The sequence below is a fragment of the Saccopteryx bilineata genome, chromosome 2, assembly GCF_036850765.1.
Source record: "Saccopteryx bilineata isolate mSacBil1 chromosome 2, mSacBil1_pri_phased_curated, whole genome shotgun sequence".
NCBI classification, from domain to species: domain Eukaryota; kingdom Metazoa; phylum Chordata; class Mammalia; order Chiroptera; family Emballonuridae; genus Saccopteryx; species Saccopteryx bilineata.
Window position 1 is genome coordinate 97,105,545 of NC_089491.1, and position 14,083 is coordinate 97,119,627.

The 14,083-nt window shown below is 41.0% G+C and overlaps 1 protein-coding gene across 10 annotated transcripts in view; it reads right to left on the reverse strand.

Moving 5' to 3' along the window:
- AOPEP (aminopeptidase O (putative)) overlaps positions 1-14,083 on the reverse strand; it is a 404,538-nt gene that overhangs the window by 299,142 nt on the left and 91,313 nt on the right. For all 10 annotated transcript variants that reach the window (XR_010729101.1, XR_010729102.1, XR_010729105.1 and 7 more), the window contains one exon: positions 7,634-7,787. Coding sequence is in view for 5 of the 10 variants with exons in the window: in XM_066257430.1 (XP_066113527.1) it covers positions 7,634-7,787 (154 nt within the window). In the remaining 5 variants the exon portion in view is untranslated. The remainder of the gene's footprint in view (positions 1-7,633; positions 7,788-14,083) is intronic.

Here is a 14,083-nt window from a genome sequence, read left to right on the forward strand (position 1 = left end):
ATAGAAGAAGACATAGGTACTCAACTCATGGACCTGGGTTTTAAAGAGCATTTTATGAATTTGACTCCAATGGCAAGAGAAGTGAAGGCAAAAATTAATGAATGGGACTACATCAGACTAAGAAGTTTTTGCTCAGCAAGAGAAACTGATAACAAAATAAACAGAAAGCCAACTACATGGGAAATGATTTTTTCAAACAACAGCTCAGATAAGGGCCTAATATCCAAAATATACAAAGAACTCATAAAACTCAACAACAAACAAAAAAACAATCCCATAAAAAAATGGGAAGAGGATATGAATAGACACTTCTCCCAGGAAGAAATACAAATGGCCAACAGATATATGAAAAGATGCTCATCTTCTTTAGCTATTAGAGAAATGCAAATCAAAACGGCAATGAGATACCACCTCACACCTGTTCGATTAGCTGTTGTTACCCAGTCAGGTAATAGCAAATGTTGGAGAGGCTGTGGAGAAAAAGGAACCCTCATACACTGTTGGTGGGAATGTAAAGTAGTACAACCATTATGGAAGAAAGTATGATGGTTCCTCAAAAAACTGAAAATAGAACTACCTTATGACCCAGCAATCCCTCTATGGGTATATACCCCCAAAACTCAGAAACATTGATACGTAAAGACACATGCAGCCCCATGTTTATTGCAGCATTGTTCACAGTGGCCAGGACATGGAAACAACCAAAAAGCCCATCAATAGATGACTGGATAAAGAAGATGTGGCACATATACACTATGGAATACTACTCAGCCATAAGAAATGATGACATCGGAACATTTACAGCAAAATGGTGGGATCTTGATAACATGATATGAAGCGAAATAAGTAAATCAGAAAAAACCAGGAACTGCATTATTCCATACGTAGGTGGGACATAAAAGTGAAACTCAGAGACATTGATAAGGGTGTGGTGGTTACGGGGGGGAGGGGGGAATGGGAGAGGGAAAGGGGGAGGGGGAGGGGCACAGAGAGAACAAGATAGAGGGTGACGGAGGACAATCTGACTTTGGGTGATGGGTATGCAACATGATTGAACAACAAGATAACCTGGACTTGTTATCTTTGAATATATGTATCCTGATTTATTGATGTCACCCCATTAAAAAAATAAAATTATTAAAAAAAAAAAAGAAAATTCTACTACTAACAGAGATACAAAAGTGGGCGGCAGGTATAAAAAGGTTGACTACGCCTGTCTTAGAGGATAAGGTAACAGAAAGAATACAATTGTTGGCACTGAACACTAGACAAAGTTCCTGGATTTGAAAACCTTGCTTTATGGAGGAAGTTAGTATAGGTGCCTACTGGTAAACATTTAACCAAAAAAGTTGCAATGTCCACCTAATGACTAGTACTGTGCAGGTGCATCAATTTAAAACTCTCACAAAGGAAAACCCACCCTTTATTAAATTAATTACCACAATACCTTTTCTTAGTATATTTATGTAGGTTTATAATGTGCCATGGTAATTTAAACTTGCATTCTCTATTGCAAAGCTTTCAGTGTACGTTAAATAATGGAGAAACTGGAGGTGAAAAGGCATCTTCAGGACAAAGTCGGAGCATAAATTAAATTCTATTTATCAAAACACAATTTTACAACGAGGCATTCCATGGGCCTATCTAGAAACCAATCATAGAGCAAGATTATTTTTTTTCAGCCAAGAACATTAAAATTTAGAGAATAGTTTGAGGTAGCCAAAGGTACCATAAAAGCCAATTTGTTTAAGAGAAAGAGTTACATTTTCTGGGGATATGAATGGTACTCGCCAAGGTACCATTCATAATTTTTCATAATCAAGTGAAAAGGCAGACTTCAAGACGATCAAGCTCTAGGTAAGTGAGACTATTAAGGCTCCTCATAAAAATAGAAATGGAAATGGCATCGTGGGTTCCAACATGGGAATCAGGAAACCTGGACTCCCACTACTACTCAACTGGCCAGCTGTGACCTGAGGCAAGCTTCTCAGGCTGGGGGCCTCCTCCCTTCACCTCTCACATGGCCCCATGGAAGAGGCTGCTGGTGAAGGGGAGGAGCTGCCTGGAGGGGGATGTGAGGGAACTGACTGGGGTGATGGAGTGTTCTCTATCTGGATTGGCCCGCGTAGGAATGTCAAAAATTAATCAACCCAAACACTTAAGATCTATTCATTCTGTTGTATGTTCATTCTACTTTAATAAAAACCCTAAAATGGCCTCTAAGGTTTCTTCTGGCACAGTGATTCTATGACCACTCACCACATGAGCCCCTCTTCACACAACAGCCTTGTTCCAGAAGCAGTGAGGGGATACTTCCATAGAACCATTATTAACTCAGAGATGTTCTACCTTTCCTTCAGACTAACCTTCAGTTACAAATTACTATGTATGTGCCTGCTCCAATACTCTCTGAATATCATCAACAAATCAAGCATTTTTAAATAGCTGTTCCTTGAGGCCAGACTTGTAATCAGAGTAAACATTTTAATAGTTAAGCTTAGTAATAATACTTGATTAATAATTACTAGTAATCTGTAATACTAATGATAATAAGAACATTAATAACTCAAACCACAACCACTACTAACATTTCTTGAACATTTTCCACGTGCTAAGCACTGTTCTGACTGCTTTAACATTTTCCCATCTAATCCACACAACATTCTTAAAGAATAAGAACTAGTCATCACAGAGTGAGTCACCATGAGGTCCTCTCTCCTGACTCTCCTTCTCCATACACTTCATTATATTCTTAAGTATAATGAAGTTTATTTGGATCCTGGAGTTTTCTCAAAGCTGAGCTCCGCTGTTCTGTGGTTCTCTAGTTTCCTCTTCCTCCTGGTCAATATTGCTTATTAACATCGCCAAGAGTGGGAAGCAGAGTGAAATATATGTCAGGCTGGTAGCTGATGGAAACCAGACCCTTGGTTCTATCTTATAAAATGCTGGGCTGAAATTATTTCACAAGAGGTCTCTCCAAGGAGTGAGAGTGACCATATTTGACTCAGAATCATAAGAATGAAAACTGATGCCAGCGGTCTTCTTCAGCCGTCCTCTTGTTTCAACACAGTGCTGTACTGAAACCACCCGGCCAAATGCTCCTCAGTCCCAGGTTCCACAGAAATGGCTGGAAAGTCTCCCGAAGGAATGCATAGCCATTTCCACAACCCCTTCCTTGGTTACACGTGACAACTCAGTAAATATTTCCTGAATATTTTAGGTAATAGAGCAGATGCGTCCTAAAAATCACAAGTGTTCAAACTGTTACCTCCAGCCCCCAATGCGTTGTCAATAATGACAGCAATACGTATAATGATATAGCAGTGTCTGAAAGCAAGATGAGGTGTGCGCAACACCAGACAGAAAGCCAGAATACTCTGGGAGCAAAGGCAGCCTCATCAAACCATGCCAGGAAGACGAGGAAAGACTCCTTGCTCACAGAGACAGGTGTTTTGGAAATTGGAATCTTTTCCCTATGATTTGTATCTACCATATTTTCTCTTAAGACTTTCAAAGAGATAGAAGCAGGGCCTCATCCTCCAAGGTCCCACTCTTCACTGACTTTACACCCCTCCCAAGTCTGCCCTTGTTCAGGGTCAGCGCCCTTGATTCCTCTCCATACTGTTCTCTGCTCCACGGTGCCTGTTTTCCATGCTGTTAATCGTTTGCGCTGAGCTCCTCTGGACTTGATCCAAGCGTCCTGCTTCAACTGTATGGCCCCAAAGTGAAGACAATGCTTTAAGAAAGGCCTCGAGCCTGACCTGTGGTGGCCCAGTGGATAAAGCGTCAACCTGGAAATGCTGAGGTCGCCGGTTTGAAACCTTGGGCTTGCCTGGTCAAGGCACATATGGGAGTTGATGCTTCCAGTCCTCCCCCTTCTCTCTCTCTGTCTCTCCTCTCCCTCTCTCCTCTTTCTCTCTCTCCCTCTCCTCTCTAAAAAATTGAATAAATAAAAATTAAAAAAAAAAGAAAAAAAAAAAGAAAGGCCTCGAGAGGTTAAACATAATACAAAGATTCCCCTATGGCTAGAGAAGTTTACCGCAGCCAAATAAAATTAATAAACTTTCAACAATTTATCTGTGGGCCTTATAATTAATGTATTTACTAAAATGCTCACCCAGAGTGTGTTGCAGTGTGTGTGGAACTGCAGCTTGAAGAAGGTTCTTCCTATAATATGGCCCACACAAACAGTGATCAGAAATTCAGTGACCAATACTTTGGCCAAATTTCTGGGCCCCAGATGAAAATGTTAGCCAAAGGAAAGCCTGTGGTAGATAAGCTCCATAAACGTTACGTGAACAGAACTAGTGGTTGTAAGAAGGTTTGAAGTAGAAAGGGGGGTTGGGAAAGGCAAGGGGACCAGATGTGAACATAACCAAAAACACCACTGCAGTTGGCACTTCAGAGCACCTTTGTTGGCAAACTTAGCATGAAGCCAGAGATTTAATGGATAACAACACAAAGCTACCCTCTGATGACTAAAGACAGCACACATGAAGCACGCAGCCAGGGAAGGATTAAGCAAATGTAAGCTATTATTTTATCAGCAGTACATTTCTGATGGACAAGCACAGTGATAAATGAAGGGAAAACTTAGTCATAGTATGTCAGACACAAAGGGAATGTGGGAGGGACTTCATCCCCCAGGCCTCAGGTTGCCATACTAGGACAAGCTTCCCTTCAGCGGCACCCTTGACCTCTCTCTCCAGCAGAGCTGACTGGCTGGGTCACTCTGGACTTCCTCTCTTTGACCCTGCTTACCCACAGAGGGGGTACTCCTGACTTTTAAGCAAGCTGTGTCCATCTACGTTGTGGAGGTAGCAGTGGTCCGGCTGGTAGAGAAGTTTGTCTAATTTGGAAATGCAGTTTCTAAAAGCCTATTCATACTGAACACCTGATTATTCCCTCAGTCCAGCTTCTGTCAATAATAAAACCTTTCTTTTGTTCTCCTTCTGTTTCTCAATTGGTCATGAACCCAGGAGGACAAGAAAGGAGTTGTGCTTTGCCCCTTTCCCTAAACTCCAACAGCTACTCAGATATTCTATCTCCCAGAATCCCCATTTCATATGGCCACGTCCTCCTCCTTCACAATTATGGATGCAAGAAAAGGGAACGGCCATCTCAGCTGCTTCTGGGCAGCAGAGAGGGCACATAGAAAATGGTTGCTGCCCACGCCCCTACCCGGGATCTCTGCCAATATAGCCAGAAGGACAAAATAACACATTTCTTTCTTTGCCTTCCTGAGCCTTTGGAAGGCAGAGATTTCTCAGCTCCACAGCTCCTCCACAGAAGTCAGCCCTGAGGCTGCAGGTGAAGAGCAGAGTGCTTCCTCACCAGGAAGAATTTGTGACACTGCCCCCCTATACCCCAACCCAGCAAACTCTTGATTTTACAGAGAGGAAAAACATGGCTTTGCCCAAAAAAACATGCCCAGTCAATGGGGATGGCACCTTCAGGCTCAAAAGCAGCGCTCTCAACTTCTGTTTTCTGTTGCAACATGAGACATTCCAATCAATAATAGTGACTCAATCATGTCATTGACTCTCCAGGTGGAAAGGGGACAGACTTTGGGTGAGGAATGCATGCTATATATAGTTTTTTAAAGACCCCAAGTAAGATTCAGAATCACCTCTCCCGAGTGTTGAGCCCATATGTGAATTCAGGTGTTGTAACTCAGCAGGGACATGAACATGAACATGTTACTGCCTGAAGTTTCATTATTTATTTTATCTAAAAAATAGAGATAATAAAGACTATCTATCATACAGGCTCATCCTCAGAACCAAGAGGATGGGCATTCAGATCAAGACTTTCCCTACTTCAAACATCCAATGGCTTCTGTATCATTTCAGGATAGGATAGGCCAGGGGTCTCAAACTCAACTCAGCATGTGGGCCGCAGAGCAAGATCATAGCCGTTCGGCGGGCCGCACTAGGTCTACAAAAGGCAACTGTTACGCAACACTTTTCTCACTGCAGTTGAAAACAAAAAAAAAATCAGTACAACAAGCACAATCGTACATGCAGTTTACTCAGTGTCACAAAACGACCAGAAACTGTAGTTCGCATCACAACTGCTGTTAACTAAGCTAATATCTAGCTAGGATGCTAGAGAAATGAAAAATACAAGTAGGCCCCTAGGCTTACTTAATTTTATCCAAAATATTTTGAACTTCGTGGATTAGTCTGCGGGCCGCACAAAATTGTTCGGCGGGCCGCAAGTTTGAGACCCCTGGGATAGGCTATGTTGCAGGAACAAACATCCTCAGTATTTCAGTGACTTAACATAAAAAAAGTTTATTTCCTACTCAGACCAAATCCAAGTGGCTCTCCAGGGTACCTATCTCCCTACTCAGAAATCTGGTTGCTTGAAATCGCAAAACGAGGCCTACTGTGTGATCTCACTGACAGGTCAAGAGCGCAGTAGAAGGTCTCACAAACAATTAAATATTCCCACATGAAAGCATAATATGCCACTCCTGTCTACAACTCTCTTCTTCTCTTGACAGTGCATATGTAAAATCCAAAAAGAAATATAGGATACTCTATAATACAGCTCAGAGAAGACAATCCAAAATAAATAACTTACTGAGAAAGAAGTTGAAATTACCTCTCCTCCTCCAAAAAGCAAAATGCAGGCAATAAGACACACCTATCATAAGAGAGGGCTCAATGGCTTTTTCTTCTAATGACACCAACCACTACAGTCATTGCAATAAGACCAAAAGCAACTGGGCAAAACAAAACTAACACAAAAGGAATTTGTACAACAAGCATATCTTAGTTGGCTTTCAGGAATGAACTACCCATCTGTCCCATGACTCTGGGCATTCTCTACCAGAAGGTACTGACTTAGTGACTATCTGTAAAAAGGAGAATGATTAAACTGAGCTGGATATAAAAGTCCTAGAACAAAGCAGGACATCACACTGCACGATTAGCATTCCCCCCTTTGGCTTTCAAAGTTAGAAACAGCTGAATATCTGGAAAGGCTGCAAGTAAAGATCTAATAGCCTATATTAATTTTTAAAATTTTTGAACTGATTTTCTCTGATCAAGTCTGAAAAAGAAGAAATTGCTCCTGAACTAAACAGAGCCCTGGCCCAGAAGACTGCTCAGAACCCAGTGGTCTTGTGACGGCTTGCGTGTGCCCTGTGCTGCTGAGGAGGCTCCCGCCCCGCTGAGGGAAGGCTGCCCTACAATCGCACCTCACTGTAGACAGCAGCCACTGAAACCAAACAGCACAGTGGACCACAAAGGAAGCCCATCAGACAAGCAACTTCTTTAAGTTGTGTTTTTGACCAAATAAGCACTGAAATCCAGAGTTAAAAGGTATAGAAAGAGGGAATGTATTGAATCTGAAGATTATGTTGACCTAACCAAATACACAAAAATATTTCACCTGACTTCACAGATTATTTAATATGAACTTCTTTTCTTGTCTTGTTCTTTCTGCATAAACAATAGGCCCACATTTCTGCCCCTCCACTCTCTCTCCTTCCCAGTAGAGCTTTTCCTGCTTTAATTTTGGTTCAGTTTCTCAGCAGGGATGACTCACGCTCCCAGTGCTCGGAATAACTGCATCATTCTGCTCCCTCAAGTGTTTGTTTTCCAGCAAGCTCCCAAATACAAACCTGAAGTCAGCCTCAGAGGGTGGGAAGGGTCTCTCTGCTGCCAGGTCATTTGACAAGCAAGTCTCCAGCTTCATTTCTGTCCATGATCCCACTGCAATTGTGAAGGTGGAGGCTGGCATTGGCATAGTTACGTAGTAATGCCAGCTTGAGCACCCTATAAACAGAAGAGAAATCGTAATGAGGCTGATGTATGGTTCTGGACCTCACCTAAATTTTTTCTCTTTAGGCACTTAAAGAACTTGTGTCCTCAATTCTTGGAGGTGGGTCATATCAACTGAAGTGGCATTGTTCCAGGTCTTGGGGGAAGGCTAAGAGAGTCTGTAGCTTCAAGGCAGGGGGAGATTTGAATTTGTTTCAGGGATCAGTTTGAAGCCCGTTAATTGAGGCTTCAAACTAAATTTAAAAATAAAGGGTGGTGGCTGAGGTGGTCACTAATAGCTGCAAACACAGAGAAGTATAGGTTGTATACTGCTATAGAGACAAAAACATTCATCCTTATTGCCTAGCACAGTGCTTAGCATAAAAAACAAAGATGCTTAGTTGAATGAATAAATGAATGAATGGAAGGATGAATGAATAAAATGAGTTATCACTTCCATTCTGCTACACTATTTTGTGAAAATTCAATTCAAGTCCATTTAAAATAGATATAATAGAATACAATGAGACTAGAGAAGAGAGATACCTGGGTTTTGGTCCCAACTCTAAACTAACTCTGGAAGTTCAGGTTTTATATCTTATATCACTCATCCATTTTATCTGTTTCTGTATTGGGCTGGTCCCCTCCACTCTTCACTAAGCAGCTGAAAACCCGGCCTGGAGAGGGTAGACTGAGCCAAAGACTCCCAGCTAGTTTGTAGGAACTAGCTAGGCAGGAACTACAGCTGGGGTTCCCCACCCCAGCCAAGGGTGTGCCCGCCAGTTAGTCCAAACCTTTGAGAAGGCTTTTACCAAAGGAACAAATGGTTGATAACCTGTAACACTATAATACTATACTTCTAAAATGAGAAAATGATTTCAATGTTTCTGAAATCTGAATGGGTCATACAACCTGATTTTATATAACATTTTTCTCTGAGCATCTGTTATAAATTGATGGTATGTCTTAAGGGGAATTGATATCACCTCATACATAGGAACACCGTTCTCCACTCCTCATGTTCCCCATGTTCCACTGGAGGGTAACACTCCTAGTCTTTCTCTCAGCCTCATACTAACTCCTTTGCAGTAGCTATTCTTCTCTTTCTTGTTTTAAGTTTTAGAGGGTTAAACACTTATGGAGTGGCCTATGGTGGTGCAATTTGGTCAGTGAGTGGATAAGGATGTCATATTCAGGGTCAAAATGTTAACATGATCATATTGGCCAGCAGAGCTAATACAACATTTCTCAAAGTCTTTTACCAGTAAAACCAATAATAAAGGTTAGATTTTGATCTCCATATGCTTGGCTTCTTTGTCTCTGAACTAATTCTGAACTCAGGGAGCTATTAACCTCTGAAACTACCAACTTAGATACAAAAACTACACTGCAGAGCTCCTCTAATGAAAAACAAAATTTTAAGTAGAAAATAAAGACCTAACTTTAAGGGAAAAAGTAAATGTGACATCAACTTTAAATGACTACAACATGATACCCAGTTTGGAAGTCACTAGAGGAAACGCTCTGTGGAGGAACACCAAACGGCATGCTCAGAACAGCCACAAACCGTCACAGAGGTGACCTCCTCTCAAACCTGCCTGGCAGTTTCATTCTGCTTCTGGACTCAGAATGGCCACTCTGTATCACTCTCTCCACAGCTGACTTAGCTTAGGGCATGCTCCACTTTACAGAGACAACCAAATTCAATGCTGCTGGAACCAGTGTGGTGATGCATGTGGCTTCTATTGGGCTGGAAGGAAAACCATGCTTCAGGGAGAATGGCTACTCTAATCTCAAGCCAGCAAATAACCAAGAGGCTAGAGAGTCAGAGGGTCTTGACAAACGCAGGGCTTGGATCTGACATGACACGCAGTACTGCACCCAGCGCCCTCCTGTAACTACTTTGCCCTCTGCAGACCAAAGCCCCCCCCTGTTGCTCAGTGAAGAGCTTCAGTTTGGACTGGACAGCCCACAGATAGCTGGTGAGAGTGGGGAGGTAGAAATAGAAGAAGAGGAAAGAATTTGTGGGGGAGGAACTAAATCTTTGGAACAGCCTTGATTTACAAGAAAAATCTCAAAAAACCAAATTCTTGTAATCAAAGGACTATAGCCTGGTCATTCCTTCTCTGAAGTATATTTGGAGTGTTTACTATATCACTGAATTTTTCATTTAAAACTTCAGAGCCCTGAGGGCTCAGTAAACACAGCAGAAGTAAGGCTTTCAGGTAAAAAGAAAAGATTAAATTCATGAGGCTACCTCTGCTTCTTCCCAAAAGCAAAATAAAGGACATAAGGGGGCATTTTTAAACCATAAACCCACAAGAACAGGGAGGGTAAAATAGGATAGTAGCTGCAAAGTACTGGAAGTCAGATGCAGATGAAAGAGGGTGACAGTAAATCTGGACTCAAGCTTACCAGTGGGGAAAAGATCATCTCATTGTATCCTCTAGAACAGGGGTAGCCAACCTTTTTATACCTACCGCCCACTTTTGTATCTCTGTTAGTAGTAAAATTTTCTAACCACCCACCAGTTCCGCAGTAATGGTGATTTATAAAGTAGGGAAGTAACTTTACTTTATAAAATTTATAAAGCAGAGTTACAGCAAGTTAAATATAATAATAATTACTTACCAAGTACTTTATGTCGGATTTTCACTAAGTTTGGCAGAATAAATCTTTATAAAACAACTTACTATAGTGAAATCTATCTTTTTATTTATAATTTGGTTGCTCCGCTACCGCCCACCATAAAAACTGGAAGCCCACTAGTAGGCGGTAGGGACCAGGTTGACTACCACTGCTCTAGACACTCCAGAGCCTGAGGGTAGAGGAAGTATAAATTGAGCAGGTCTAGCTGACAAGGGCTTAGGCCCCTGGATGGCTGCCCCTACTCCACACACCTGAGCTATTTACCCCTGCCCCAAACAAATAACTCTACGTTTATTTTCTATACAGGGTAAAAGAGAGGCTCTCTAGATGGGGGTGGGGGGTGACACAGTGGATGGGGTTAGATGAATATATGCATATCAGATGATCAGAGCATTAGCATCTTCCCAGACTGTTATTAACCAGGCTTTTATCTTCCAGGTAGGAGAATGAAAAAAACTGACCAGCCCAAAAGAAGATAATAAGGACACTGACATTGGAAATTTCCAATGATGGGCTCATGATGGATCCAACAGCTGACAAGCCCCTATGCAGGCATATAGAGCTTCCAATCAGCATTTGAGCCCCTTCCTCCTAAATGCCTGTAGACAATTTAAGGACCTCCAAGCACTGATATAAAACTCCCTGATGTAAAACTGGGAGATCAAAACAAATAGAAACAAGCAACATAGAGGATAGTGACTGTGCAAGAAAAAGAAAACTTCAGAAACCACCAAACAGGACCTGGCCTGTTAGCTCAGTCGGTTAAGAGCGTCATCTCAAAATGACAGGTTGTGGATTGGATGGTCAGGCCATACACGGGAGCAACCAATGAATGCAAGACTGAGTGGAACAACAAATGAATACTTCCCTTCCCCACTCTCTCTCTCTCTCTTCCTCTCTCTGTCTCTCTAAAAATCAATCAATAAATTAAAAAAAAAATTAAGCCCTGGCCGGATAGCTCAGTTGGTTGGAGCATCCTCCTGGAGTGTGGAGGTTGCTGGCTCGATTCCTCAGTCAGGGCACACACAGGAGCAGTTTGATGTTCCTGTCTCTCTCCCCCTACCTCTCACAAACAAACAAACAAACAAACAAACAAATATCCACTAAGATAATTTATTGCAGTGGTAAAATAAGAACAGTATAATGTAAAAAAGGAGCATTCCAAGTAAAAAGAATTAAAAACATGATAGAAGAAAGAAAAACTCAATGAAATGGGTGAGAAGGAATATAAAGATGAGGAAATCTCCTAGAAAGTAAAGGAAAAAAAAAATCTAAAGACAAAGAGATGAGAAAGAAATAGAAAACAGTTCAGGAAGCTCAATATCCAAGTAAAAGAAGCACCAGAAAAAGACAACAAAGGCAGTAGGGAGAAAATTGCCAGTTCAAAATTTTTAGAAAATATCCCCAAATTTAAGGGGTCATGAGTTTCCATACTTAAAGGACAATGACTATAAGTCAACCCACATCAAGATATAACGCTATGAAATTTAGAACCCTGGGACAAAGACATCATCCTACTCTTCCAAAAAGAGGGGGGGAAATCACATACAATTAGGACATTTTCAGACAAGACAGAGTTAAAAAAAATTCACCTCCCACACATCCTATTCTCTGGAAGCTACTAGAATACGTAAAGGATGCTTCAAAATACGTGGTACATGCAAAAGAATGAAACTGGACTACAGTTTGTCCCCCTGTACTAAAATTAACTCAAAATGGATCAAAGATCTAAACATAAGACCTGAAACAATTAAGTACATAGAAGAAGACATAGGTACTCAACTCATGGACCTGGGTTTTAAAGAGCATTTTATGAATTTGACTCCAATGGCAAGAGAAGTGAAGGCAAAAATTAATGAATGGGACTACATCAGACCAAGAAGTTTTTGCTCAGCAAGAGAAACTGATAACAAAATAAACAGAAAGCCAACTAAATGGGAAATGATATTTTCAAACAACAGCTCAGATAAGGGCCTAATATCCAAAATATACAAAGAACTCATAAAACTCAACAACAAACAAACAAACAATCCCATAAAAAAATGGGAAGAGGATATGAACAGACACTTCTCCCAGGAAGAAATACAAATGGCCAACAGATATATGAAAAGATGCTCATCTTCTTTAGCTATTAGAGAAATGCAAATCAAAACAGCAATGAGATACCACCTCATACCTGTTCGATTAGCTATTATTAGCAAGACAGGTAATAGCAAATGTTGGAGAGGCTGTGGAGAAAAAGGAACCCTCATACACTGTTGGTGGGAATGTAAAGTAGTACAACCATTATGGAAGAAAGTATGGTGGTTCCTCAAAAAACTGAAAATAGAACTACCTTATGACCCAGCAATCCCTCTACTGGGTATATACCCCAAAAACTCAGAAACATTGATACGTAAAGACACATGCAGCCCCATGTTTATTGCAGCATTGTTCACAGTGGCCAGGACATGGAAACAACCAAAAAGCCCGTCAATAGATGACTGGATAAAGAAGATGTGGCACATATACACTATGGAATACTACTCAGCCATAAGAAATGATGACATCGGAACATTTACAGCAAAATGGTGGGATCTAGATAACATGATACGAAGTGAAATAAGTAAATCAGAAAAAATCAGGAACTGCATTATTCCATACATAGGTGGGACATAAAAGTGAAACTAAGAGACATTGATAAGAGTGTGGTGGTTACGGGGGGGGGAGGGGGGAATGGGAGAGGGAAAGGGGGAGGGGGAGGGGCACAAAGAAAACAAGATAGAAGGTGACAGAGGACAATCTGACTTTGGGTGACGAGTATGCATCATAATTGAACGACAAGATACCCTGGTCTTGTTATCTTTGAATATATGTATCCTGATTTATTGATGTCACCCCATTAAAAAAATAAAATTATTTAATAAAAAAAAAAAAAAATACGTGGTAACCCAGGAAAGAGGAACACAGACAGCCAACACAAGAGAGAAGCGAAGGGAGCTGAAGGAGACTGACAGAGAAGGGCAGCTCCAGGGGCCAGCTGTGTGCCCAGGGGCTGGATGGCCAATTCCCAGGGAGCAGATTACAGGGTCTGGGGAGAGGCTGCTTCAGGAAGGTGAACTTGAGAGAAAAGCTGATAAATCTGAGCATCTTGAAAAATTTAAAGAACTTTCAAGGAGTCTGGGGTTGGTTAATACATATAGAAAACCAAGCAAATAGAAAAAGCAAACAAATGAGAAGACTACTTCATGAAAAACTACATGTACAGAAATATAATAATATTATCTAAGTTTTACTACAAGTCTCAGCTTTTAATAACAAACGTATTAAAAACAATGATCTAATCAAAGCTATATTAATTATACTGGGAAGATGGGATTTGCACATGGAAGCATGTGTGTGATAGAGGCGTGTGTGGGAGGAGAAAAGCTAAGTCTGCATCTGCCATAGTGGGATGAGCAGCCCTCAACAATCGAGCATCCTATTGAACAGCATGGTTGTAAAAATCAACTAATCAGCTAAAAGAAGTCAAAGTGGTTACTTGTGAAACAGAAGAAATAAATAGTGGTACCGAGGACTGCTATTTTGGGGAGGAAGTATTATAAATCCAGTAGAACTATATGACTCTTTAAACATTTGCATTTTTAATATAAAAAAATAAAACTAATGAATCAATTAACTAA